The following is a 26,294-nucleotide window of genomic DNA, read 5'->3' on the forward strand; positions in this document are numbered from 1 at the left end:
CTTAGTGATTCCATGCTGGCTGTCCCAGCCACCTTGTTGTTTTTCATGTGCCTCAGCATGCTTCCCAGGAGAATCTGCTCCAAGATTTTGCCAGGCGCAGAGGTGAGCCTGCCTGGTCTGTAGCTTCCTGGGTCTTCCCTTTTCCCCAGCTGGAAAATGGGGTTATATTTCCCTTTTTCCGGTCATCAGGAACTTTGCCCAGTTATATCATTTGCCTGAGCCAGTGATGTGCTTGTGTCACTGCCAGAAGCCTACCCAGTGGTGGGCACTCAGTGGTGCCAGTCTGTGTTGTTGCGGTTGTGGTGACATTTCCTAGGAGAGGCCTTGTGGCCCTTTGCCACCCACCACGATGCCATGTTGGGGCCTGGCTTTGTGCCACGTCAACTTAAAAACCTTGATAGAAGAAAGGGAGAGGAGGCATCTCAGGCTGGGATGCAAGAGGACTTTATTGAGGCAAAAGAGTGAAAAGGTAAAAGCACCAGGTAGGAAGGATCTTGTCTGAGTTGCAATAGTGTAACCATCAGCCAAGGTGTTCTGCTTGCAGTAGGTTTTCCAGAGCATTGAGATCTTCCTGGTCTGTAGTGGGAACAGCCCAGCAGAGGTCATGCTATTGTCTTTGGCTTGTCAAAGGCATTTGCAGCAGCGTCCTGGGCATAGCAGATGGGGTGACGCAGAGAAGGGAATGGAAAAAGAAGAGGAGGTCCATGGTTCATGTTACCAGGCAGCCTGGGCTGGCCACCTGCCCTGCCTCCACTCTTGGTGACTTGATGAGGAGGAGACATGGAAGGAGAGCCCATGTGCTAGGATTGGCCTGAATGTGAATCATCGATACATTTTGTGGGTTTCAGGGGGTGGATGGTTGGTGCCAGGGTGCTGTCAAAGGCCCTTAGCAGATGTTGCAGCCCCTTCCGCCGCCGTAGCAGCCCAGGCCTCCAAAGCCGTAGCCAAGGCCGTAGCCAAATCCGCCAGAGGAGATGGGCACTCCCTGGGAGCTGAGGACGTTGCCCACGGCAGCTGATGAGGAGGATCCGACGGCGGTGCTCTGGGGGAAGGAGGTGAGGATGGGTCCTGGCAGGGTGACCAGCACGGCGGGAGGCTGGATGACGACGCGGGAGTCCTCGCACTGCCTGACACAGGGCTCGTTGCAGCTGTTGGCCAGCGGGGTGGGTCCGCAGGGGCGGCAGAGGTCGTAGCAGGCCATGTGTGTGGTGTGGAGGGGCCCTGGGAGAGGAGAGAAGAGAATAGAAGAGAGAGTGTGTGAAAAGCGGAGGGGCGTGGGGGTGCGAGGGGTGGTGCTGCATTAGTTTGAGGCAGTGGGAGGCTGGTGTGGGGCTGTGGGGCTGGTGAGGCATCAGGGGTGCTGAGGCTGGGGCAGAGCGTGCTGGAAGAGCTGGGCCGGTGGGAGCAGGAGCAGGAGGGCAAGGGGCTTGAGGCTCACCTTGTTGAGTGCGCAGGAGAAGGCGTCAGCAGAGGTGAGTGAGGGACAGAGGCGCTGGGCCGGCTTTTATGCTGATCCCCGAGGGGCGGGACAGCCTTTGCGCATGGCAGCATTTGTCATCCAGCAGCTGCTGCATGCCACAGCCTGACAAGTCATGAGCTGGCTCATGTTTTCCTTGCCACAACGCTCCCTTTGCATGTTCTCCTGTCGAGGACGTGTCCATCTGGTCCTGGCGGCAGCTTTTAAGTGCAAGTATTAAAGGCCAAATGCTTGGTGTTGGTGGCTTGGCAGAATATGCAACCAAAGCATTGGAGAGGTGGCATGTCGTCAGTGAGGTCACCTCGTGGCACTCATGTGGTGTGGTTTGCAGGTGTGTTGTGAAGAGGGGGCTGCATGTTCTCGCAGCCCTGTCAGGCTGGTCTGTGCTTTGGAGCTGTGCTGTCCGTGAGGGGCTGCCCTTCCACGGCATTCGGTCCCTCCCTGCCTTGCTACCAGGTTGCTGAGCCTGTCTTTAAGCCCGTCCTTTCGCGCTGGGTGAGCTCTGTGTATGTCTTGGTGCCTATTTATGCTTGTAAGGTTGTACTTGTTGCAGTGTGTTTAAGTGGGAAGGTTTCGATAGCTGGGGCTGCCGTGGTGGCTTCTGTTAGAAGATGCAAGCAACTTCCCTCATGTCTCATAGAACCTGTTTGGAGAACCCATGTAGGGTAAATTCGTGGAGGGCTGTTTCCGTTGGGGGGGCCCCCAGGATGGAGGAGGGGAAGAGAGCGAGGAAGAAAAAGCATTAGCAACAATGTGTGTTGAACTGACTACAAGCCCCATTCCTCATCCCCATGTGCCGCTTCGGGGAAGGGAATATGTAATTCAGGAGGGAAGGTGAAGCTGGAAGAAGGCAGGGGGAAGGTGTTTCAAGATTTGCTTTTATTTCTCCTAATTCTACTCTGACTCTTGATTTTGATAAATTAAATTAATTTCCCCAAGTCAAGTCTGTTCTGCTGCCAGTGGAAACCTGTGAGGGATCTCCATGTCCTTATCTTGATTCAGGAGCCTTTTGTCATATTCATCTTCTCCTATCCCCTTGAGGAAGGGGAGTGACAGAGCAGCTCAGTGAGCACTTGGTGCCCAGCCAAAGTCCACCCACCAGAGAGCCCCGTCTTCACAGCAGGGCTGGGTCACAGATTCCTTCCTGCACTTGTCCCCAGTGCGCCATGCAGGGCCTCGCTGAGCGGAAGGTGAGGAGGATTGTGACCTCATATTGGGGGCTGTCAGTGTGACCTCAGAGCAGAGGATGGTGCTTGGGGTCCCCTGCAGAGGTGTTCCAGAGACTCTGCAGCAGGGAGGATGCAGTGAACCTGGCATGGGTCACTGTTGACTGCGCAGTGAACAGGGGCTGGTGGCTCTGAGGATCCCCCCAAGGCATAATTTGTGGACCCATAGCAAGGCGAGACCAATGACCTGGGAACTGTGGCAAGTGTCGAATGTGGACCTTGCAGCCAGGTGGTCAGGGCACCAAGGAGCCACGCTGGGGTCAGAGGAGGATCCCAGAAGCAGGAGGGTGGTGACCTGGGCAGCCTGGCATGGGATACCCATGGTCCTCGCAGCAAGGCGGGGACGAGGTGATGAGTCTCTGTGTGGGTGGCCCTGGGATCCCGTCCGAATGGTCTCATGATCCTGGTGTGACTCCATCAGAGGCCATGAACAGGGGAGCATTGTCATGTTTCAAGGCAGAGTTTGTGCCAGTGATGGGCTTGTGTCAAGTTTCTGGAAGGGCCTCCGCGTGTCACTCTGTTTTGTTGCTGGTTGTGGTGGCACATTTCCCGGGAGATACCTTGTGGTCCTTTTCCACCCACCCTGATGGCCTGTCGAGCCCTGGCTTTGTGCTGCGGTGAAGTTGGAAGAGCCTTTGTGGAAAAAACGAAGAGGAGGCGTCGCAGGCTGGGATGCAGAAGAACTTTATTGAGACAAAAGAGTGAAAATGTAAAAGCATAAGGTGGAAGAGAGCTGGTCTGAGGTGCAAGTAGGGCGACCATCCACTGAGTCTGTTGTTTGCAGTAGATTTTGTCAGGGCACCGAGGTCTTCGTGGCTTGAATCAGGAGGAAGCCACTGGAGGTCTCCCGACGTTCTCTATCCTGTGCGATGCTGGTTGTGGCACACAGTACTGGACATAGCAGATGGGGTGAGGCAGAGAAGGAAGTCAGAGAAGAGGAGGAGGTCCAAGGGCCATGTAACCAGACAAGAATGGGGCTGGCCCCTGGGCTGCTTCCTCTCTTGGTGCCTTGAGAGCAGGACCTGTGCACAGCAGATCCATATGTCAGGAATAGTCTAGATGTGCATCCTGAATCGTATCTGTTGCTTGCAGGGTGTTGTTGCTGGGTGTCAGGGGTGCTGTCAAAGGCCCTTAGCAGATGTTGCAGCCCCTTCCGCCGCCGTAGCAGCCCAGGCCTCCGAAGCCGTAGCCAAGGCCGTAGCCGAATCCGCCAGAGGAGATGGGCACTCCCTGGGAGCTGAGGACGTTGCCCACGGCAGCCGATGAGGAGGATCCGACGGCGGTGCTCTGGGGGAAAGGAGGTGAGGATGGGTCCTGGCAGGGTGACCAGCACGGTGGAAGGCTGGATGACGACGCGGGAGTCCTCGCACTGCCTGACACAGGGCTCGTTGCAGCTGTTGGCCAGCGGGGTGGGTCCGCAGGGGCGGCAGAGGTCGTAGCAGGCCATGTGTGTGGTGTGGAGGGGCCCTGGGAGAGGAGAGGAGAGAAGAGAGGGTGTGTGAAAAGCGGAGGGGCGTGGGGGGTGCGAGGGGTGGTGCTGCAAGAGGGCGAGGCAGTGGGGAGACTGGTGTGGGGCTGTGGGGCTGGTGAGGCTTCGGGGGTGCTGAGGCTGGGGCAGAGCGTGCTGGAAGAGCCGGGTCATGGGGGCAGGAGCAGGAGGGCAAGGGGCTTGAGGCTCACCTTGTTGAGTGCGCAGGAGAAGGCGTCAGCAGAGGCGAGTGAGGGACAGAGGCGCTGGGCCGGCTTTTATGCTGGTCCCCGAGGGGCGGGACAGCCTTTGCGCATGGCAGCATTTGTCAGCCAGCAGCTGGTGCGTGCCACAGCCTGGCAAGTCATGAGCTGGTTCAGGTTTTTCTTCCCACAACCCTCCCTTTGCATGTCCTTCTGTTGAGGATGTGTCCATCTGGCGTTGGCAGCAACTTTTAAGTGTGAGTATTAAAGGCCAATGGCTTGCTGCTGGTGGCATCTTTTTGGCCAGGTAGTAGACACGAGTAAAGCTTTGGAGAGGTGGGGTGTCATCTTGAGGTCATCCCATGGCACTCGTATGATGTGGTTTGCGGGTGCATTATGAAGAGGGGGCCCCATGTCCTCGCAGCCCTGTCAGGCTGGTCTGTGCTTTGGAGCTGTGCTGGCCATGAGGGGCTGTCCTTTTCATTTGGATTTGGTCCTCCCTGCCTTGATGCCAGGTCACTAAGCCTGTCTTCAGGCCTGCCCTTCATGTCGGGTGAGCTCTATGAGTGCCTTGTTGCCCCCTCTGGCTTGTGAAGTCATAGGTGGGAGACAGGAGTCTGCCTGCTTGGGCTTGTGCCCCCTTGGTGTTGTCCCAGCGGGGTGGTGGTAAGGGCAGGCATAGGAAGGCTCTTTGTTAAACCAGGCTGTTGTCCTGATAGCCCAGGTTCAGCGTTGTTGAGCCCTGTGATGTGGGGATTCCTGCCAGGCTCATCAAAGCCGTGTGTTGGTCCCTCTATAGCGCTTCCCTAATTTTAGGCTGGCACATTTTCAATCTGGGCTCTGGTGTGACATTGCTTGAATGGGGCACCTCACAAAGGCAGTTGTGGTTATGGAGAGCCTGTGAGGGTGTCAAGTGGAAGAGGCAGCTGGGAGCAGTTGCCAGTGGAGGTGCAGGGCCAGAGTTTGTGGTCCTTAACTGTGGAGTGGCAGTGAGTGAGGCCATTTCTCTGCTCAGTGTTTATAGGAGAAACTTGATTTGAAGATTGATGAGGGGATTGGATGCAAGATGCTTCAGGTGGCTGCAGAGCCAAGGCCCTGTTGGTGGTGGATTCATGCTGAAGGGTTGATGCCTGGCAAGGCCTGCCCCAATTCATCCATGGTGAGTGTTTTGCAGGCTAATTGTCAGGTGAGTTGTTTTGTGGTTGAGGAAATTGAAGGGAGGTAAGAAGGAGAGCTTTTGGACTGCATGTATGGAAGTCCCCGGGGCATGACAGTAACCAAGAATGCTGAGGCAGCTGCCTGTTGTCCTTGGGAGGCGTGTCTCATGTATCTTAGAAAAGTTAATAGTGCCTGGAAGTGGTTCCTGAAAACTAGAAGAGAGCTGAATGGCCTCTTCTTTTGAAGAATAGGAAGGAGGAACTGGGAAACTAGAGGCTGTTGAGCCTGGTCTTGGTCCCGTGGAAGTTGACGCAGGAAATCTTACCAGAAAGGACTGTGAATGCCAGGAAGGACAAGAAGTTGATGTGAAGTCCTCAGCATAGATTTGCAAATGGTAAATCATGCTTGATCGAACTCTGTCTCCTCTACGTGGAAATGCCTGTCATTGTGGATGAGGAGAGAGCCGTAGCTGGTGTTTACCTCAGTTTTCTTTGTAAAGTCTTTGACACGTTCAGCCCCTGCATGCTCGCTGACAAGGTGACAAAGTACCTCTCGTGTCTGGGGCCAGTGCGGTAGACTGCCAAGTGGTTGAAGGGCTGGGCCCAGGGGCTTGTGATGAGTGGCACAAAGTCCAGTTGGAGGCAAGTCTCAAGTGGTGTAGTACACGTATGCGGGGCCACCACTGTCCAGCAGCCTCATTAAGAACCTGGCCAATGTGATCAAGTCCTCACCCAGCAAGTTGGCAGATATTAGTTTCATTGTTAAAAAGGTGGAAATAGAGACCCAGCTTAATTCAAGGCTGGTCAACGTCACCTCTGTGACAGGAGAGATCATGGAGCAGTTTGTCCTGGAAACTATGCCAAGGCACATGGAAAAGACAAAGGTGATCACTGACAGACACCATGGCTACATGGTGTGTAAATCGTGCCTGACAAATTTCATGTCTTCCTATGATGGTGTTACAGCATTGGTGGGTATAGGAAGAGAGGCTGTCATCATCTACACCTGGGCTTGTGCAAAGCATTAGCTACTGTGCCACACAATAACCTTGTCTCTGAAATGGAGAGAGGTGGAATTGAAGGATGGGCCACTTGGTGGGTATCTGGACCCACGAACCTTTTGTCATATTATCTCTGTCCTTTCTATTTGGGGAGGGGGAGTGATAGAGCGGCTTAGTGGGCTCCAGGCATCCAGGCAGAGGTAACCCAGCACACATGAGGAGCTTGTGTCAAAGGTGGAAGTGCATCAGTGTTTCGAAGCTTTTGTTTAGGTAGGAAAAGGGCTGGAGTGCTGAGCTGGAAGCTCCCTGAGTGCCAGTTGGTCATGGTGCTGGTGCTACTGTTCCATAGAGAGGTGTTGAGGTCTGTTTTAACCACTCCAATGGTCTGTTGAGTCCTGTGATTGTGCTGGGTGAGGTTGGATGTACCTTTGGGGAAGATATGAAGAAGAAGGGCCTGAGGCTGGGATGCAGGAGAAGTTTATTGAGTATAAACATAGTGAAAAGGCTGGAGCACCAAGTGGAAGGGAACCAGTCAGAGGTGTCAGAGGCAACAATAAGGTGCTGTATGTAGTAGCTATTGCCAGGGCCCTGAGATCTTTGTGCCCCACAGTGTGAATGTCACAAGGTTAGTACCCTGTGGGCTTTGTCCTGTGAGGTGTTTGCAGGAGAGTGGGGGTGAACATTGCAGAAGGACCAATGCAGAGAAGGAAGTTGGAGAAGGATGTTCATGGGCCTTGGTTCCTGGTAGCATGGGCTGGGCACGTTCCCTGCTTGATTTCACTGTGCCTTGAGAGGAGGAGCTGTAGATGTTGAGTCCATGTACTAGCATTGGCCGAAAAGTTCATACTTAGTTCATGCTATTGTTTCCATGGTGTGAGTGGTTGATGTAAGGGTGCTGTCAAGGGCCCTTAGCAGATGTTGTAGCCTCTTCTGCCTCCGTAGCAGCCCAGGCCTCCGAAGCCATAGCCAAGGCCGTAGCCGAATCCGCCAGAGGAGATGGGCACTCCCTGGGAGCTGAGGATGTTGCCCACGGCAGCCGATGAGGAGGATCCGACGGCGGTGCTCTGGGGGAAGGAGGTGAGGATGGGTCCTGGCAGGGTGACCAGCACGGTGGAAGGCTGGATGACGACGCGGGAGTCCTCGCACTGCCTGACACAGGGCTCGTTGCAGCTGTTGGCCAGCGGGGTGGGTCCGCAGGGGCGGCAGAGGTCGTAGCAGGCCATGTGTGTGGTGTGGAGGGGCCCTGGGAGAAGAAATAAGAGCCGAGAGGGTGTGTGGAAAGCGGAGGAGCGTGGGGGTGCGAGGGGTGGTGCTGCAGGAGGGCGAGGCAGTGGGGAGGCTGGTGTGGGGCTGTGGGGCTGGGGAGGCGTCAGGGGTGCTGAGCCTGGGGGCAGAGCGTGCTGGAAGAGCTGAGCCGGGGGAGCAGGAGCTGGATGGAAAGGGGCTTGAGGCTCACCTTGTTGAGTGCGCAGGAGAAGGCGTCAGCGGAGGCGAGTGAGGGACAGAGGCGCTGGGCCGGCTTTTATGCTGGTCCCCGAGGGGCGGGACAGCCTTTGCGCATGGCAGCATTTGTCAGCAAGGAACTGGTGCATGACACAGGTTTGTAAGCAATTAATTGTGGTTGTTTTCCTTCCTACAGTTTTGCAATTTCGTGTCTTCTCCTTTTGAGGACGTGTCGTTCTGGCCCTGGCGGCATCTTTCAAATACAAGTTTTAAAGGACAGTGTCTTGTTGTTACTGGCATGTGTCAGGAAGGGCAGAACAAGCAGCCATCGGAGAGGTGGGGTGTTGTCAGTGAGGTCATCCTGTGGCGCTCGTGTGGTGTGGTTTGCGGGTGCGTTGTTGAGAGGGGGATGCATGTCCTCGCAACCATGTCAGGCTGGTCTGTGCTTTGGAGCCGTGCTGGCCGTGAGGCGATGGCACTTAAGCCACATCCCGTCCCTCTCTGCCATGTTCTTGTTGTGTACTGGCACATTCATACCCAATTCATCCCAGGGGAGTGTTTTTCAGGCTGATTTTCAGGTGAGCTGTGCTTGTTGCTGAGAAAGATGAAGGGAAGTAGTACGGGGTGCTTTGAGACTGGATGTAGGCAAGTGTGTGTGGCGTGACAGGTCATAACACGAATGTTGAGGGAGCTGGCTGATGTCCTTGGGAGATCCCTCTCAAGAAAGCTCTGTTGAAGCCTATGATGCTTTCTTTTCTTGCATGGTTATCTACAAGCTGAGAAAGTACCCGTTGTGTAAGTGGCCATTACTGTGGACTGCCAAGCAGTTGAAGGGCTGCGCCTGGAAGCTTGTGGTGAGTGACACAAAGTCCCTGTGGAAGCAAACCAATGGTGATGTAGCCAAGGACTCAGATGTGGGTCCAACACTGTTCACCACCCTCATTAACGACCTGGTCATTCTGATAGATTGAGCCCACAGGAAGCTGACAGCTGTGGGGCCACTCATTTATGTCAGGGTCATTTACCCTCATTTGTAATAAGGTAGAAAGGAAGGACCTCAGTTAACAACAGGCCGTCCAGTGTCACCTTGTTGCCTGGCAATATTATTGGGCAGATTGTCCTGGAGACTTTGCCAAGGCACATGGAAAAGGGAGAGTTGATCCCTGACAGCCACCATGGCTTATCTGAGGGCAAATTGTGCCTAAAATTTGACAGCTTTCTGTGACAGTGTTGCAGCATTGGTGGGTAAGGGAAGAGCGACTGCTGTCCTCTACCTGTATTTGTGCAAAGCATTTGATGCTGTCCCACTCAACATCCTTGTGTCTAAAATGGAGAAAGGCATGGATTTGATGAGCAGATCTCTTGGTGGATAAGGATGCCTCGATGGTGACATTCAAAGGGTTGCAGCCAAGAGCTCGATGTCTGCGTCCAGACCCATGCTGAGTGGTGTCCCTCAGGGATCCATACTGGGACCAGTATTATGTCAGCTCTTTGTCAGGGACATGGGCAGTGGTATTTAGTGTACTGTTGGCACATTTGCATATGAGGTGGCAATGTGTGTGTGCTCGCATCCCAGAAAGCCAGTGGTCTGCTGAGCTGCATCAACCTGGCCTTGAACACTGGAGATGGATTGAGCATTTACCATTCTTTGGGCAACCTGTTCCAGTGCCTTTCCACCTTCACAGTAAAGAACTTCTTCCTTATATCTAATCTGAACTTCCCCTGTTTAGGTCTGAACCCATCACCCCTTCTCCTATTGCCACAGTCCCTGATGAAGAGTCCCTCTCCAGCATCCTTGTAGGCCCCCTTCAGATACTGGAAGGCTGCTATGTGATCTCCACACAGCTTCTCTTCTCCAGGCTGAAACAGCCCCAACTTTCTCAGCTTGTCTTCATATGGGAGGTACTTGAGCCTCCTTATTATCCTCGTGGCCCTCCTCTGGATTTGCTGCAACAGCTCCATGTCCTTCTTATGTTGAGGACACCAGAACTGCACAAATTGCTCCAAGTGGTGTCTCCTGAGAGCAGAGTAGAGGGGCAGGATCACGTCCTTCGACCTGCTGCTCACGCTCCTTTTGATGCAGCCCAGGACATGGTTGGTTTCTGGCCTGCGAGTGCACACTGAAGCCAGCTTACATTCAGTTTCTCATCGACCAACATCCCCAAATCCTTCTCTGCAGGGCTGCTCCGAATCACTTCTCTGCCCAACCTGTAGCTGTGCCTGCGATTGCCCCGACCCAGGTGAAGCACCTTGCACTTGGCTTGGTTGAACTTTGTGAGGTTGGCATTGGCTCAACTCTCAAGCGTGCCAAGGTCCTTCTTGGATCCCATCCCTTTGCTCCAGCGCATCAACCGAGCCACACAGTTTAGTTGTCATGGGCAAACTGGCTGAGGGCACATCAATCCCACTGTCCATGTCCATGTTATTGACAAAGATGTTGAACAGGATCGGTCCCAACACCAGTCCCTGAGGGACACCACTCATTACAAGCCTCTAATTGGACAATGAGCCATTGACCACAACTCTGTGCGTGCGGCCATCCAGCCAATTCTTTATCCACTGAGTGGTCCATCCATCAAACTGATGCGTCTCCGGTTTAGGGACAAGGATGTCGTGTGGGACAGTGTCAAATGCTTTGCACAAGTCCAGGTAGATAACATCAACAGCTCCGCCCCTATCCATCAGTTCTGTAGCCCCATCACAGAAGGCCACCAAATTGGCCAGGCAGGATGTGCCCTTAGTGATTCCATGCTGGCTGTCCCCAGCCACCTTGTTGTTTTTCATGTGCCTCAGCATGCTTCCCAGGAGAATCTGCTCCAAGATTTTGCCAGGCGCAGAGGTGAGCCTGCCTGGTCTGTAGCTTCCTGGGTCTTCCCTTTTCCCCAGCTGGAAAATGGGGGTTATATTTCCCTTTTTCCGGTCATCAGGAACTTTGCCCAGTTATATCATTTGCCTGAGCCAGTGATGTGCTTGTGTCACTGCCAGAAGCCTACCCAGTGGTGGGCACTCAGTGGTGCCAGTCTGTGTTGTTGCGGTTGTGGTGACATTTCCTAGGAGAGGCCTTGTGGCCCTTTGCCACCCACCACGATGCCATGTTGGGGCCTGGCTTTGTGCCACGTCAACTTAAAAACCTTGATAGAAGAAAGGGAGAGGAGGCATCTCAGGCTGGGATGCAAGAGGACTTTATTGAGGCAAAAGAGTGAAAAGGTAAAAGCACCAGGTAGGAAGGATCTTGTCTGAGTTGCAATAGTGTAACCATCAGCCAAGGTGTTCTGCTTGCAGTAGGTTTTCCAGAGCATTGAGATCTTCCTGGTCTGTAGTGGGAACAGCCCAGCAGAGGTCATGCTATTGTCTTTGGCTTGTCAAAGGCATTTGCAGCAGCGTCCTGGGCATAGCAGATGGGGTGACGCAGAGAAGGGAATGGAAAAAGAAGAGGAGGTCCATGGTTCATGTTACCAGGCAGCCTGGGCTGGCCACCTGCCCTGCCTCCACTCTTGGTGACTTGATGAGGAGGAGACATGGAAGGAGAGCCCATGTGCTAGGATTGGCCTGAATGTGAATCATCGATACATTTTGTGGGTTTCAGGGGGTGGATGGTTGGTGCCAGGGTGCTGTCAAAGGCCCTTAGCAGATGTTGCAGCCCCTTCCGCCGCCGTAGCAGCCCAGGCCTCCAAAGCCGTAGCCAAGGCCGTAGCCAAATCCGCCAGAGGAGATGGGCACTCCCTGGGAGCTGAGGACGTTGCCCACGGCAGCTGATGAGGAGGATCCGACGGCGGTGCTCTGGGGGAAGGAGGTGAGGATGGGTCCTGGCAGGGTGACCAGCACGGCGGGAGGCTGGATGACGACGCGGGAGTCCTCGCACTGCCTGACACAGGGCTCGTTGCAGCTGTTGGCCAGCGGGGTGGGTCCGCAGGGGCGGCAGAGGTCGTAGCAGGCCATGTGTGTGGTGTGGAGGGGCCCTGGGAGAGGAGAGAAGAGAATAGAAGAGAGAGTGTGTGAAAAGCGGAGGGGCGTGGGGGTGCGAGGGGTGGTGCTGCATTAGTTTGAGGCAGTGGGGAGGCTGGTGTGGGGCTGTGGGGCTGGTGAGGCATCAGGGGTGCTGAGGCTGGGGGCAGAGCGTGCTGGAAGAGCTGGGCCGGTGGGAGCAGGAGCAGGAGGGCAAGGGGCTTGAGGCTCACCTTGTTGAGTGCGCAGGAGAAGGCGTCAGCAGAGGTGAGTGAGGGACAGAGGCGCTGGGCCGGCTTTTATGCTGATCCCCGAGGGGCGGGACAGCCTTTGCGCATGGCAGCATTTGTCAGCCAGCAGCTGCTGCGTGCCACAGCCTGACAAGTCATGAGCTGGCTCATGTTTTCCTTGCGACAACGCTCCCTTTGCATGTTCTCCTGTCGAGGACGTGTCCATCTGGTCCTGGCGGCAGCTTTTAAGTGCAAGTATTAAAGGCCAAATGCTTGGTGTTGGTGGCTTGGCAGAATATGCAACCAAAGCGTTGGAGAGGTGGGGTGTCGTCAGTGAGGTCACCTCGTGGCACTCATGTGGTGTGCTTTGCAGGTGTGTTGTGAAGAGGGGGCTGCATGTTCTCACAGCCCTGTCAGGCTGGTCTGTGCTTTGGAGCTGTGCTGTCCGTGAGGGGCTGCCCTTCCACGGCATTCGGTCTCTCCCTGCCTTGCTACCAGGTTGCTGAGCCTGTCTTTAAGCCCGTCCTTTCGCGCTGGGTGAGCTCTGTGTGTGTCTTGGTGCCTATTTATGCTTGTAAGGTTGTACTTGTTGCAGTGTGTTTACGTGGGAAGGTTTCGGTAGCTGGGGCTGCCGTGGTGGCTTCTGCTAGAAGATGCAAGCAGCTTCCCCCGTGTCTCATAGAGCCTGTTTGAAGAACCCACGTTGGGTGAATTTGTGGAGGGCTGTTTCCCTTGGGAGGGCCCTCAGGATGGAGGAGGGGAAGAGAGCGAGGAAGAAAAAGCATTAGCAACAATGTGTGTTGAACTGACTACAAGCCCCATTCCTCACCCCTATGTGCCGCTTCGGGGAAGGGAATATGTAATTCAGGAGGGAAGGTGAAGCTGGAAGAAGGCAGGGGGAAGGTGTTTCAAGATTTGCTTTTATTTCTCATAATTCTACTCTGACTCTTGATTTTGATAAATTAAATTAATTTCCCCGAGTCAAGTCTGTTTTGCTGCCAGTGGAAACCTGTGAGGGATCTCCATGTCCTTATCTTGATTCAGGAGCCTTTTGTCATATTCATCTTCTCCTATCCAGTTGAGGAAGGGGAGTGAAAGAGCAGCTCAGTGAGCACTTGGTGCCCAGAGAGCACTTGGTGCCCAGCCAAAGTCCACCCACCAGAGAGCCCCGTCTTCACAGCAGGGCTGGGTCACAGATTTCTTGCTGCATTTGTCCCCAGTGCGCCATGCAGGGCCTCGCTGAGCGGAGGTGAGGAGGATTGTGACCTCATATTGGGGGCTGTCAGTGTGACCTCAGAGCAGAGGGATGGTGGCTTGGGGTCCCCTGCAGAGGTGTTCCAGAGACTCTGCAGCAGGGAGGATGCAGTGAACCTGCATGGGTCACTGTTGGACTGCGCAGTGAACAGGGGCTGGTGGCCTGAGGATCCCCCCAAGGCATAATTTGTGGACCCCATAGCAAGGCGAGACCATGACCTGGGAACTGTGGCAAGTGTCGAATGTGGACCTTGCAGCCAGGTGGTCAGGGCACCAAGGAGCCACGCTGGGGTCAGAGGAGGATCCCAGAGCAGGAGGGTGGTGACCTGGGCAGCCTGCATGGGATACCCATGGTCCTCGCAGCAAGCGGGGACGAGGTGATGAGTCTCTGTGTGGGTGGCCCTGGGATCCCGTCCGAATGGTCTCATGATCCTGGTGTGACTCCATCAGAGGCATGAACAGGGGAGCATTGTCATGTTCAAGGCAGAGTTTGTGCCAGTGATGGGCTTGTGTCAAGTTCTGGAAGGCCTCCGCGTGTCACTCTGTTTTGTTGCTGGTTGTGGTGGCACATTTCCCGGGAGATACCTTGTGGTCCTTTTCCACCCACCCTGATGGCCTGTCGAGCCCTGGCTTTGTGCTGCGTGAAGTTGGAAGAGCCTTTGTGGAAAAAACGAAGAGGAGGCGTCGCAGGCTGGGATGCAGAAGAACTTTATTGAGACAAAAGAGTGAAAATGTAAAAGCATAAGGTGGAAGAGAGCTGGTCTGAGGTGCAAGTAGGGCGACCATCCACTGAGTCTGTTGTTTGCAGTAGATTTTGTCAGGGCACCGAGGTCTTCGTGGCTTGAATCAGGAGGAAGCCACTGGAGGTCTCCCGACGTTCTCTATCCTGTGCGATGCTGGTTGTGGCACACAGTACTGGACATAGCAGATGGGGTGAGGCAGAGAAGGAAGTCAGAGAAGAGGAGGAGGTCCAAGGGCCATGTAACCAGACAAGAATGGGCTGGCCCCTGGGCTGCTTCCTCTCTTGGTGCCTTGAGAGCAGGACCTGTGCACAGCAGATCCATATGTCAGGAATAGTCTAGATGTGCATCCTGAATCGTATCTGTTGCTTGCAGGGTGTTGTTGCTGGGTGTCAGGGTGCTGTCAAAGGCCCTTAGCAGATGTTGCAGCCCCTTCCGCCGCCGTAGCAGCCCAGGCCTCCGAAGCCGTAGCCAAGGCCGTAGCCGAATCCGCCAGAGGAGATGGGCACTCCCTGGGAGCTGAGGACGTTGCCCACGGCAGCCGATGAGGAGGATCCGACGGCGGTGCTCTGGGGGAAGGAGGTGAGGATGGGTCCTGGCAGGGTGACCAGCACGGTGGAAGGCTGGATGACGACGCGGGAGTCCTCGCACTGCCTGACACAGGGCTCGTTGCAGCTGTTGGCCAGCGGGGTGGGTCCGCAGGGGCGGCAGAGGTCGTAGCAGGCCATGTGTGTGGTGTGGAGGGGCCCTGGGAGAGGAGAGGAGAGAAGAGAGGGTGTGTGAAAAGCGGAGGGGCGTGGGGGTGCGAGGGGTGGTGCTGCAAGAGGGCGAGGCAGTGGGGAGACTGGTGTGGGGCTGTGGGGCTGGTGAGGCTTCGGGGGTGCTGAGGCTGGGGGCAGAGCGTGCTGGAAGAGCCGGGTCATGGGGGGCAGGAGCAGGAGGGCAAGGGGCTTGAGGCTCACCTTGTTGAGTGCGCAGGAGAAGGCGTCAGCAGAGGCGAGTGAGGGACAGAGGCGCTGGGCCGGCTTTTATGCTGGTCCCCGAGGGGCGGGACAGCCTTTGCGCATGGCAGCATTTGTCAGCCAGCAGCTGGTGCGTGCCACAGCCTGGCAAGTCATGAGCTGGTTCAGGTTTTTCTTCCCACAACCCTCCCTTTGCATGTCCTTCTGTTGAGGATGTGTCCATCTGGCGTTGGCAGCAACTTTTAAGTGTGAGTATTAAAGGCCAATGGCTTGCTGCTGGTGGCATCTTTTTGGCCAGGTAGTAGACACGAGTAAAGCTTTGGAGAGGTGGGGTGTCATCTTTGAGGTCATCCCATGGCACTCGTATGATGTGGTTTGCGGGTGCATTATGAAGAGGGGGCCCCATGTCCTCGCAGCCCTGTCAGGCTGGTCTGTGCTTTGGAGCTGTGCTGGCCATGAGGGGCTGTCCTTTTCATTGGATTTGGTCCCTCCCTGCCTTGATGCCAGGTCACTAAGCCTGTCTTCAGGCCTGCCCTTTCATGTCGGGTGAGCTCTATGAGTGCCTTGTTGCCCCTCTGGCTTGTGAAGTCATAGGTGGGAGACAGGAGTCTGCCTGCTTGGGCTTGTGCCCCCTTGGTGTTGTCCCAGCGGGTGGTGGTAAGGGCAGGCATAGGAAGGCTCTTTGTTAAACCAGGCTGTTGTCCTGATAGCCCAGGTTCAGCGTTGTTGAGCCCTGTGATGTGGGGATTCCTGCCAGGCTCATCAAAGCCGTGTGTTGGTCCCTCTATAGCGCTTCCCTAATTTTAGGCTGGCACATTTTCAATCTGGGCTCTGGTGTGACATTGCTTGAATGGGGCACCTCACAAAGGCAGTTGTGGTTATGGAGAGCCTGTGAGGGTGTCAAGTGGAAGAGGCAGCTGGGAGCAGTTGCCAGTGGAGGTGCAGGGCCAGAGTTTGTGGTCCTTAACTGTGGGAGTGGCAGTGAGTGAGGCCATTTCTCTGCTCAGTGTTTATAGGAGAAACTTGATTTGAAGATTGATGAGGGGATTGGATGCAAAGATGCTTCAGGTGGCTGCAGAGCCAAGGCCCTGTTGGTGGTGGATTCATGCTGAAGGGTTGATGCCTGGCAAGGCCTGCCCCAATTCATCCATGGTGAGTGTTTTGCAGGCTAATTGTCAGGTGAGTTGTTTTGTGGTTGAGGAAATTGAAGGGAGGTAAGAAGGAGAGCTTTTGGACTGCATGTATGGAAGTCCCCGGGGCATGACAGTAACCAAGAATGCTGAGGCAGCTGCCTGTTGTCCTTGGGAGGCGTGTCTCATGTATCTTAGAAAAGTTAATAGTGCCTGGAAGTGGTTCCTGAAAACTAGAAGAGAGCTGAATGGCCTCTTCTTTTGAAGAATAGGAAGGAGGAACTGGGAAACTAGAGGCTGTTGAGCCTGGTCTTGGTCCCGTGGAAGTTGACGCAGGAAATCTTACCAGAAAGGACTGTGAATGCCAGGAAGGACAAGAAGTTGATGTGAAGTCCTCAGCATAGATTTGCAAATGGTAAATCATGCTTGATCGAACTCTGTCTCCTCTACGTGGAAATGCCTGTCATTGTGGATGAGGAGAGAGCCGTAGCTGGTGTTTACCTCAGTTTTCTTTGTAAAGTCTTTGACACGTTCAGCCCCTGCATGCTCGCTGACAAGGTGACAAAGTACCTCTCGTGTCTGGGGCCAGTGCGGTAGACTGCCAAGTGGTTGAAGGGCTGGGCCCAGGGGCTTGTGATGAGTGGCACAAAGTCCAGTTGGAGGCAAGTCTCAAGTGGTGTAGTACACGTATGCGGGGCCACCACTGTCCAGCAGCCTCATTAAGAACCTGGCCAATGTGATCAAGTCCTCACCCAGCAAGTTGGCAGATATTAGTTTCATTGTTAAAAAGGTGGAAATAGAGACCCAGCTTAATTCAAGGCTGGTCAACGTCACCTCTGTGACAGGAGAGATCATGGAGCAGTTTGTCCTGGAAACTATGCCAAGGCACATGGAAAAGACAAAGGTGATCACTGACAGACACCATGGCTACATGGTGTGTAAATCGTGCCTGACAAATTTCATGTCTTCCTATGATGGTGTTACAGCATTGGTGGGTATAGGAAGAGAGGCTGTCATCATCTACACCTGGGCTTGTGCAAAGCATTAGCTACTGTGCCACACAATAACCTTGTCTCTGAAATGGAGAGAGGTGGAATTGAAGGATGGGCCACTTGGTGGGTATCTGGACCCACGAACCTTTTGTCATATTATCTCTGTCCTTTCTATTTGGGGAGGGGGAGTGATAGAGCGGCTTAGTGGGCTCCAGGCATCCAGGCAGAGGTAACCCAGCACACATGAGGAGCTTGTGTCAAAGGTGGAAGTGCATCAGTGTTTCGAAGCTTTTGTTTAGGTAGGAAAAGGGCTGGAGTGCTGAGCTGGAAGCTCCCTGAGTGCCAGTTGGTCATGGTGCTGGTGCTACTGTTCCATAGAGAGGTGTTGAGGTCTGTTTTAACCACTCCAATGGTCTGTTGAGTCCTGTGATTGTGCTGGGTGAGGTTGGATGTACCTTTGGGGAAGATATGAAGAAGAAGGGCCTGAGGCTGGGATGCAGGAGAAGTTTATTGAGTATAAACATAGTGAAAAGGCTGGAGCACCAAGTGGAAGGGAACCAGTCAGAGGTGTCAGAGGCAACAATAAGGTGCTGTATGTAGTAGCTATTGCCAGGGCCCTGAGATCTTTGTGCCCCACAGTGTGAATGTCACAAGGTTAGTACCCTGTGGGCTTTGTCCTGTGAGGTGTTTGCAGGAGAGTGGGGTGAACATTGCAGAAGGACCAATGCAGAGAAGGAAGTTGGAGAAGGATGTTCATGGGCCTTGGTTCCTGGTAGCATGGGCTGGGCACGTTCCCTGCTTGATTTCACTGTGCCTTGAGAGGAGGAGCTGTAGATGTTGAGTCCATGTACTAGCATTGGCCGAAAAGTTCATACTTAGTTCATGCTATTGTTTCCATGGTGTGAGTGGTTGATGTAAGGGTGCTGTCAAGGGCCCTTAGCAGATGTTGTAGCCTCTTCTGCCTCCGTAGCAGCCCAGGCCTCCGAAGCCATAGCCAAGGCCGTAGCCGAATCCGCCAGAGGAGATGGGCACTCCCTGGGAGCTGAGGACGTTGCCCACAGCAGCCGATGCGGAGGATCTGACGGCGGTGCTCTGGGGGAAGGAGGTGAGGATGGGTCCTGGCAGGGTGACCTGCACAGTGGAAGGCTGGATGACGACGCGGGAGTCCTCGCACTGCCTGACACAGGGCTCGTTGCAGCTGTTGGCCAGCGGGGTGGGTCCGCAGGGGCGGCAGAGGTCGTAGCAGGCCATGTGTGTGGTGTGGAGGGGCCCTGGGAGAGGAGAGGAGAGAAGAGAGGGTGTGTGGAAAGTGGAGGGGTGTGGGGGTGCGAGGGGCGGTGCTGCAGGAGACCAAGGCAGTGGAGAGGCTGGTGTGGGGCTGTGGGGCTGGGGAGGCGTTAGGGGGGCTGAGGCTGGGGGCAGAGCGTGCTGGAATAGCTGGGCCAGGGGGGGCAGGAGCAGGAGGGCAAGGGGCTTGAGGCTCACCTTGTTGAGTGTGCAGGAGAAGGCGTCAGCAGAGGCGAGTGAGGGACAGAGGCGCTGGGCCGGCTTTTATGCTGCTCCCTGAGTGCCCGAGGGGGCTGAGACAGTCTTTGTGCATGACAGCATGTTTGTGCAAGCAGCGGGTGCATGTCAAATCCTTGCAAGCAATTAGTTGTGGTTTTATTCTGAAAGTTCTGCAATTTCCCATCTTCCTGTTGATGACTTGTCCAACTGGCCCTGCCAGCAGCTTTCAAGTGTGAGTATTAGAGGTCAAATACTTGGTGTTCATAGCACATGTCAGGGCAGTCAAAACATGCAACCATAGCGTTGTAGCGGTGGGATGTCGTCAGTGAGGTCATCTCCCTTGGCAGTCATGTGGTGTGGTTTGCGGATCGTTGTGAAGAGGTGGCCCCGTGCCCTCGCAGCCCTGCCAGGCTGGTGTGGGCTTTGGAGGTGTGCTGGCCATGGGTGGCTGCCCCTTCCATCGCATTCGGACCCTCCCCACCTTGCTGCCAGGTCGCTAATCATGTGTTTTTACCTGTCCTTTTCCACTGGGTGAGCTCTGTAGGTGTCTTGACGCCCCTCTGCCTTGTGAGGTTGTAGCTGGAAGGAAGCTGCCAGTTTCGACTTGTGCCCCCTTGTGGCTGTCGGTATGTGTAGTGGTGCAAGCAGGTATAGGAGGGTTGTTTGTGAGAGTAGGCTGTTGTTGTGGTAGCCATGGTTCATGTCTAGCAATCCCTGTGATGTGAGTACCCCTTCCAGGCTCCCCAGGTGCTTGTCTTGCCCCCTCACCCCCCATAGCATTCCTTAATGGGATTTGCACTTTTCAATCCCGAATTCTGGTGTGAATGTGTGTCGTCATTTAAGCCCAGCCAGTAACTCAGAACCACGCAGCCGCCCGCTCACTCCCCACTCTTCCTCCCCGCTCCATTCCTGGAGGGATGGGGAGGAGAATCAAAAGAATATAACTCCCACGGGTAGAGATAAGAACAGTACAGTAACTAAGATATAATACAATACTTCTACTGCTACCACCAATAATAATAATGATAAGGGAAATAACAAGGGAAGAGGATGTAATTGCTCACCATCCGCCGACCAACACCCAGCCCGACCTGAGCAGCGATCTGGGCCTTCTGGATAACTCCCTCCAGTTTATATACTGGGCATGATATGCTGTGGTATGGAATACACCTTTCGCTAGTTTGGGTCAGGTGTCCTTTCTCTGGTTTCTCGCGGCTTCCCCTCCTCCCTGGCAGAGCATGAGGCTGAGAAAGTCCTTGGTCAGAGTAAACATTACTTAGCAACAACTAAAAACATCAGTGTTATCAGCATTGTTCCCAGGCTGAAAGTCAAAACCACAGCACTGCACCAGCTACTAAAGAGAAAAATGACTGCTATAGCTGAACCCAGGACAACGCGTCAAAGAACAGCAATGAAGCTGGAAAGGATCAAGAGAACAAGACAGATGAGGAGCATTTGCAGGAATTGGGGTTGTTGAGGTTTTTGAAAAAGAAGACTGAAGGGAATCCTTACTGATCTCTACAACTACCTGTAAGGATTTTGTAATGAGGTGGGTGTCCATGTCTTATGCATTGTAACGAGTGGTAGGACAAGAGTAAACAGCCTTAGGCTGCATCAGGGAGTGTCACATTGGATATTAGAAAAGATTTCTTCACCAAAAGCATGGTCAAACATGAACAAGCTACCCAGGGAGGTGATTGTGTCACCATCCTGAGAGCTATTTAAAAGAACATTAGACTTGTCCTTAGGGACATGGTTTAGTGGTGGACTTGGCAGTGCTGGGTTAGTGGTCTGAATCAATAATTTTGAGGGTCTTTCCATACCTAAATGACCCTCTAATTGTCTCTGAATCAGCCATCAAGGTTAGGGTCTGTACTGGGACCAGTGTTTTTTAAGATCTTTGTCAGGTACATGGACAGGGGATCGAGTGTTCCCTGGGCAAATTTGTGGACCCCAGCAAGCTGAGTGGTGTAGTTGATAGTGTAGAGGTAAGGGATGTCATCCAGAGGGATCTTTACAGTCTGCGGAGGTGAGCCCTTGCAAACTGTATGAAGTTCATGAAGGCCAAGTGTAAAGTACTGCACATGGGTTGGGGCAATCCCAAAGAGGGATGCAGGCTTGGGATAGTGTGGATTGAGAGCATACCTCAGAGGAGGACTTGTGTTGGTGTGTGAAAAAGCACTTATGATGCAGTAATGTGTGCTCACATCTGAGAAAACCTATGGTCTCATGTGCTGCATCTAAAGAAGCGTGGCCAGGAGGCCAAGGGATAGGATTCTCTCTTTCTTCTCTGCTCTTGTGAGACCCCATCTGGAGTACTGTGTTCAGTGCTGGGGCCACCAGCCTAAGAAGACATAGACCTGTAAGAGCGAGTCTGGAGGAGGCCACAAAGATGATCAGAGGGCTGGAGCTACTCCCCTTTGAGGAGAGGCTGAGAGAGTTGGGGTTGTTCAGGCTGGAGAAGAGACACTTCTGCAGGGTACATATATATTGGTCTTTGAGTATGTAAAGGAGGCCTACTGAAAAGATCAGTAGAGACACTCAATCAGGGAGTGTGGTGGTAGAATGAGAGGTAACTGTTTTAAACTGGAACAGGGTACATTTAGGTTGGATATTAGGAGTGAGTGAAGTAATACAACAGAGGAGGTTGCCTAAAGAAGCTGTGGATGCCTCCAACCTAAGCGCTGAAGGGCAGGTTGGATGACAGTTTGAGCAACTTGGTCTAGTGAAAGGTGTCCATGCCCAAGGAACGGGGTGTTGCAATTAGATTGCTTCTAAGGTCCCTTCCAAAGATATGATTACATCATTTTATGATCATCAAAACCTTACCTTGACCCACAACACTTTTGTCATATCTCTTCTACCTTTTCCATTTAGAGAGGGGTGTGATAGAGCGACTTGGTGGGCACCTGGCATGGAGGCAAATTTAACCCAGCACACACGAGGAGCTTGCAACAGAGGCCTGGGTGGAAATGTATTAGTGTGTCCAAGCCTGTTTTGGATAGGCAAGTGCTTGAGTGATGTGCTCAAAGCCACTGGGTGCCAGTGGGTGGCGTTGCTGGTGCTACACTTCCCAGCAGAGGTATAGTAATCCAATTTCAACCCATTCTGATGGCCTGTTAAAGCATTGCTTTCTGCTGGGTGAAGTTGGATGAGACTTGGGAGAAGAAAGGAAAAAGAGAGCTCACAGGCTCGGGTGCAGGAGAACTTTATTGAGGAAGAAAATGGTGAAAAGGCAGGAGCACCAAAAGGAAGGGAACAGGATTGAAGTGCAAGAAGGGCAACCATCATCCATTGTACGTGATAGCTTTTACCAGAAACCTGACTCCTTCATGGCCCACACTGAGTGGCACCTTCAATCCATGCTGTTATTTCCACTGTATTGTTGCTTTGTATCACGAGTGATATCAAGGGCCCTTAGCAGGGGTAGCAGCCTCTTCTGCCGCCGTAGCAGCCCAGGCCTCCGAAGCCGTAGCCAAGGCCGTAGCCGAAGCCCCCAGAGGAGATGGGCACTCCCTGGGAGCTGAGGACGTTGCCCACGGCAGCCGATGCGGAGGATCCGACGGTGGTGCTCTGGGGGGAGGAGGTGAGGATGGGTCCTGGCAGGGTGACCAGCACGGCAGGAGGCTGGATGACGACGCGGGAGTCCTCGCACTGCCTGACACAGGGCTCATTGCAGCTGTTGGCCAGCGGGGTGGGTCCGCAGGGGCGGCAGAGGTCGTAGCAGGCCATGTCTGTGGTATGGAGGGGCCCTGGGAGAGCAGAGAAGAGAGGGTGTGTGGAAAGCGGAGGGACGTGAGGGTGCGAGGGGCAGTGCTGCAGGAGACCAAGGCAGGGGGGAGGCTGGTGTGAGGCTGTGGGTCTGGGGAGGCTTCAGGGGTGCTGAGGCTGGGGGCAGAGCGTGCTGGAAGAGCCGGGCCGGGGGGCAGGAGCAGGAGGGCAAGGGGCTTGAGGCTCACCTTGTTGAGTGCGCAGGAGAAGGCGTCAGCAGAGGCCAGTGAGGGACAGAGGCGCTGGGCCAGCTTTTATGCTGGTCCCAGAGTGCCCGAGGGGTCTGAGACAGTCTTTGTGCATGACAGCATGTTTGTGCAAGCAGCTGATGCATGTCAAATCCTTGCAAGCAATTAGTTGTGGTTGTGTTTTCCTTCCTGCAATTCTACAATTTTATGTCCTCCTTTTGAGGACATGTCCTTCTGTTAGCAGCTTCTAAGCAAGAGTATGAGAAGCCAAAGGCTTGATGTTGATGGCACATGTCAGGATGGAGAGAACACACAACCATCAGAGAGTTGGGGTGTCATCCTTGACCCTCTGTGGCACTCATGGGGTGCATTGTGAAGAGGGGGCCGCATATCCGTGCAGCCCTGTCAGGCTGGTCTGGGCTTTGGAGCTGTGCTGGCTGTGAGGGGCTGCCCCTTCCATCGCATTCGGTCCCTCCCTGCCTTGCTACCAGGTTGCTAAGCCTGTGTTCAGGCCTGTCCTTTTCCATTGTATGAGCTCTGTGGGTGTCTTGGTGCCCCTCTGACTTGTGAGGTTGTTGCTGGAAGGAATGAGGCCGCCTGCTTGGGCTCGTGCACCATTGGTGCTGTCCCTGTGGTAGGTGGTGCAAGCAGGCAGAGGAGGACTGTTTGTGAGAGCTGGCCATTGTCCTTGTAGTCCCAGTTGAGATCTGTTGAGCTGTGTGATGTAGGTAATCCCCAAATCCTTGTGTTGGCCCCTCTATATTACTTTCCAAATTTGGGCTGGCATATTTGCAGCCTGGGCTCTGGCATGACACATTGCTTGATACCGGCCACCTCACAAGGGCAGGTTAGTTTCAGGAGAAGCTGTGAGGATCTCAAGTGAAAGTAGTTATTGGGAGCAGTTGCCAGGGGAGATCATGGGTCAGGGTTTGTGGTCTTCACATGGGGTAGTGCCATCAGGTGAGGCCATTTCTCTGCTCAGTGTTTACGGGCTGAATGTTGATTTAGAGATTGGTGAAGGGATGGGATGCAAAGATGCTTCACATGGCTGCATAGCTAAGGGTTTATGACAGGCAAGGCCTGCTCCAATTCACCCAAGGCGAGTGTGTTACTGGCTGATTGTCAGGCTAGCTGCCATATGGTTGAGGAAGATAAAGGGAGGTAGGAGGGAGTGCTTTGGGACTGGAGGTATGTAACTCCCTGGGGGATGACAGATTGTAGCCAAAAATGCTGAGCGATGTGCCTGATCTCCTTGGGAGGCATGTCTCAAGTATCTTGGAAAAGTTAACGGTGCCCGGATGAAGACTGGAAGAGAGCTGATTGTCTTCCTCTTTTGAAGAAGGCCAGGAAGGAAAAACTGGGATCTTATTCCTGTGGAAGGTGATGTAGCAAATCCTCCCTTAAAGCACTGGCAGTGCCAGGAAGGACAAGAAGTTGATGGATTTTCTTCGGCATAGATTTGCAAATAACAAACCATGCTTGACCATCCTCCGTGTCTTCTACTCAGATATGGGGCCAACGCTGTTCCATCAAGAAACAGCAACTGTCGTTACCTACCAGGATGTGTGCAAAGTATTTGATGCTATCCCACATAACATCCTTGTGCCTAAAATGGAGAGAGGTAGATATGAAGGGTAGACCACTTGGTGGTCTTCTCCCATACTCAGCCCAGTGAGTGAGGCCACACTTGGAATAGTCTGTTCAGTTCTGGATTGCTCATTACAAAAGAGATTTTGACGTGCTGGAGCGGGGCCAGAGAAGGGCATCGAAGCTGGTGCAGGGCCTGGAGCACAAGTGTGATGAGGAACAGCTGAGGGACCTGGGGGGGTTTAGTCTGGAGAAGAGAAGGCTCAGGGGGGACCTTCTCGCTCTCTGCAACTGCCTGACAGGAGGATGGAGCCAGGAGGGAGCTGGTCTCTGCTCCCAAGGAACAATGGATGAGACAAGAGAAAATGGCCTCAAGCTGCACCAGGGGAGGTTTAGAATGGAGCCCCTTTTCACAACGCACCTGCAAACCACCCGCACGAGTGCCATGCAATGACCTCACTGATGACACCCGAGCTATCTGGTGTTTCCGTGTTCTGCCTTCCTGGCACGTGCCATCGACATGAAGTGTTTGGAGTTTCATACTTGCCCTTAAAAGCTGCCACCAGAGCCAGATGGACATGTCCTCAAGCGGAAGACAGGAAATTGCAGAACTTTCGGAAGAAAACCAAAACCCACAACCAATTGCTTACCAGGATTTGACATGCACCAGCTGCTTGCACAAACATGCTGTCATGCACAAAGATTGTCTCAGCCCCCTCAGGCACTCAGGGACCAGCATAAAAGCCGGCCCAGCGCCTCTGTCCCTCACTCGCCTCTGCGGACGCCTTCTCCTGCGCACTCAACAAGGTGAGCCTCAAGCCCCTTGCTCTCCTGCTCCTGTCCCCCATGACCCGTCTCTTCCAGCACGCTCTGCACCCAGCCTCAGCACCCCTGAGACCTCCACAGCCCCACAGCCCCACACCAGCCTCCCCACTGCCTCGCCCTCCTGCAGCACCACCCCTCGCACCCCCACACCCCTCCGCTTTTCACACACCCTCTCTTCTCTTCTCTGCTCTCCCAGGGCCCCTCCACACCACACACATGGCCTGCTACGACCTCTGCCGCCCCTGCGGACCCACCCCGCTGGCCAACAGCTGCAACGAGCCCTGTGTCAGGCAGTGCGAGGACTCCCGCGTCGTCATCCAGCCTTCCACCGTGCTGGTCACCCTGCCAGGACCCATCCTCACCTCCTCCCCCCAGAGCACCGCCGTCGGATCCTCCGCATCGGCTGCTGTGGGCAACGTCCTCAGCTCCCAGGGAGTGCCCATCTCCTCTGGGGGCTTCGGCTACGGCCTTGGCTATGGCCTTGGCTACGGCTTCGGTGGCCTGGGCTGCTACGGTGGCAGAAGAGGCTGCAACATCTGCTAAGGACCCTTGACAGCACTCCTGACACCAACCACTCACACCATGGAAATCACGGCAAGAACTGAGGATGCACTTCTGGGCTGTTCCTGACACATGGACCTGCTCCCCAAAGCTCCTCCTCAAGGCACCAAGAGATGAAGCAGGGCAGGGGGCCAGCCCAGCTTGTCTGGTAACATGGCCCATGGACCTCCTCCTCTTCTCCCCCTTCCTTTTTTTCATCACTCCTTGACTATGTCCACTACTCTCTGCTGCAACCACTGTCTCACAAACAAAAATCTACCAGGCTACCTCCAGTGGGCTGCTCGTACTGCAGGGTAGGAAGACCTCCATGCCCTGGAAAAACCTGCTGCAAACAGAAGACCTTGGTGGATGGTCGTCCTACTTACACCTCAGGCCAGTTTCCTTCCACCTGCGCTTTTACATTTTCAGTCTTTTCCCTGAATAAAGTTCTCCTGCATCCCAGCCTGAGACACCTCCTCTTTCTTTCTTCTACCAAAGGACATCTGACCTCACGTGGCACAAAGCCAGGCATCATCTGGCCATCGGGGTGGGTGGAAAAATGCCATTAAGACCTCTCCTAGCAAATCATACAATTACAGAATGTTTGTGCTATAAGCGAACTTAAAACACTCCTAGTTCCAACCCCACC

At 54.2% G+C, this 26,294-nt stretch overlaps 8 protein-coding genes across 8 annotated transcripts; 1 reads left to right on the top strand and 7 right to left on the bottom strand.

Annotated features, from left to right (window-relative positions):
- Window positions 1–886: 886 nt before the first annotated feature.
- Window positions 887–1,207, bottom strand: LOC115612424 (feather keratin 1-like). Its single transcript, XM_030496607.1, has one exon. The coding sequence runs from the start codon at window positions 1,199–1,201 to the stop codon at window positions 887–889; it is 315 nt and encodes a 104-aa protein (XP_030352467.1). The 5' UTR covers window positions 1,202–1,207.
- A 2,627-nt stretch (window positions 1,208–3,834) lies between these two features.
- LOC115615009 (feather keratin 1-like) lies at window positions 3,835–4,922 on the bottom strand. The gene is made up of 3 exons (XM_030502603.1): window positions 4,895–4,922; window positions 4,037–4,170; window positions 3,835–3,990 (listed from the first exon to the last, which is right to left on the bottom strand). Exons 1-3 carry the CDS (start codon window positions 4,920–4,922, stop codon window positions 3,835–3,837), a joined length of 318 nt encoding a protein of 105 aa, XP_030358463.1.
- A 2,518-nt stretch (window positions 4,923–7,440) lies between these two features.
- LOC115610510 (feather keratin 1-like) lies at window positions 7,441–7,757 on the bottom strand. The gene has a single exon (XM_030492147.1). The coding sequence runs from the start codon at window positions 7,753–7,755 to the stop codon at window positions 7,441–7,443; it is 315 nt and encodes a 104-aa protein (XP_030348007.1). The 5' UTR covers window positions 7,756–7,757.
- A 3,842-nt stretch (window positions 7,758–11,599) lies between these two features.
- Window positions 11,600–11,920, bottom strand: LOC115612692 (feather keratin 1-like). The gene has a single exon (XM_030497295.1). It carries the CDS (start codon window positions 11,912–11,914, stop codon window positions 11,600–11,602), a length of 315 nt encoding a protein of 104 aa, XP_030353155.1. The 5' UTR covers window positions 11,915–11,920.
- A 2,637-nt stretch (window positions 11,921–14,557) lies between these two features.
- On the bottom strand, window positions 14,558–14,881 carry LOC115611261 (feather keratin 1-like). Its single transcript, XM_030493918.1, has one exon. It carries the CDS (start codon window positions 14,870–14,872, stop codon window positions 14,558–14,560), a length of 315 nt encoding a protein of 104 aa, XP_030349778.1. The 5' UTR covers window positions 14,873–14,881.
- A 3,283-nt stretch (window positions 14,882–18,164) lies between these two features.
- On the bottom strand, window positions 18,165–18,485 carry LOC115614135 (feather keratin 1-like). Its single transcript, XM_030500495.1, has one exon. The coding sequence runs from the start codon at window positions 18,477–18,479 to the stop codon at window positions 18,165–18,167; it is 315 nt and encodes a 104-aa protein (XP_030356355.1). The 5' UTR covers window positions 18,480–18,485.
- Window positions 18,486–22,151: 3,666 nt separating this feature from the next.
- Window positions 22,152–22,466, bottom strand: LOC115614162 (feather keratin-like). Its single transcript, XM_030500552.1, has one exon. The coding sequence runs from the start codon at window positions 22,464–22,466 to the stop codon at window positions 22,152–22,154; it is 315 nt and encodes a 104-aa protein (XP_030356412.1).
- Window positions 22,467–25,319: 2,853 nt separating this feature from the next.
- Window positions 25,320–25,648, top strand: LOC115613599 (feather keratin 1-like). The gene has a single exon (XM_030499267.1). It carries the CDS (start codon window positions 25,322–25,324, stop codon window positions 25,646–25,648), a length of 327 nt encoding a protein of 108 aa, XP_030355127.1. The 5' UTR covers window positions 25,320–25,321.
- Window positions 25,649–26,294: the final 646 nt, after the last annotated feature.

The sequence above is a fragment of the Strigops habroptila genome, chromosome 1 (genome assembly GCF_004027225.2).
Source record: "Strigops habroptila isolate Jane chromosome 1, bStrHab1.2.pri, whole genome shotgun sequence".
Classification (NCBI taxonomy): Eukaryota; Metazoa; Chordata; class Aves; order Psittaciformes; family Psittacidae; genus Strigops; species Strigops habroptila.

What these genes read in the sequence shown, in the direction of transcription:
- LOC115612424 (XM_030496607.1), bottom strand. Translation starts at nt 1,201, where the DNA reads ATGGCCTGCTACGACCTCTGCCGCCCCTGCGGACCCACCCCGCTGGCC.
- LOC115615009 (XM_030502603.1), bottom strand. Translation starts at nt 4,922, where the DNA reads ATGAAGGGCAGGCCTGAAGACAGGCTTA. An exon ending in CAGGCCTGAAGACAGGCTTA is followed by an intron (nt 4,171 to 4,894) that starts GTGACCTGGCAT and finishes CTCCTCTCCCAG; the next exon opens with GGCCCCTCCACACCACACAC. An exon ending in TCGTCATCCAGCCTTCCACC is followed by an intron (nt 3,991 to 4,036) that starts GTGCTGGTCACC and finishes CCTTTCCCCCAG; the next exon opens with AGCACCGCCGTCGGATCCTC.
- LOC115610510 (XM_030492147.1), bottom strand. Translation starts at nt 7,755, where the DNA reads ATGGCCTGCTACGACCTCTGCCGCCCCTGCGGACCCACCCCGCTGGCC.
- LOC115612692 (XM_030497295.1), bottom strand. Translation starts at nt 11,914, where the DNA reads ATGGCCTGCTACGACCTCTGCCGCCCCTGCGGACCCACCCCGCTGGCC.
- LOC115611261 (XM_030493918.1), bottom strand. Translation starts at nt 14,872, where the DNA reads ATGGCCTGCTACGACCTCTGCCGCCCCTGCGGACCCACCCCGCTGGCC.
- LOC115614135 (XM_030500495.1), bottom strand. Translation starts at nt 18,479, where the DNA reads ATGGCCTGCTACGACCTCTGCCGCCCCTGCGGACCCACCCCGCTGGCC.
- LOC115614162 (XM_030500552.1), bottom strand. Translation starts at nt 22,466, where the DNA reads ATGGCCTGCTACGACCTCTGCCGCCCCTGCGGACCCACCCCGCTGGCC.
- LOC115613599 (XM_030499267.1), top strand. Translation starts at nt 25,322, where the DNA reads ATGGCCTGCTACGACCTCTGCCGCCCCTGCGGACCCACCCCGCTGGCC.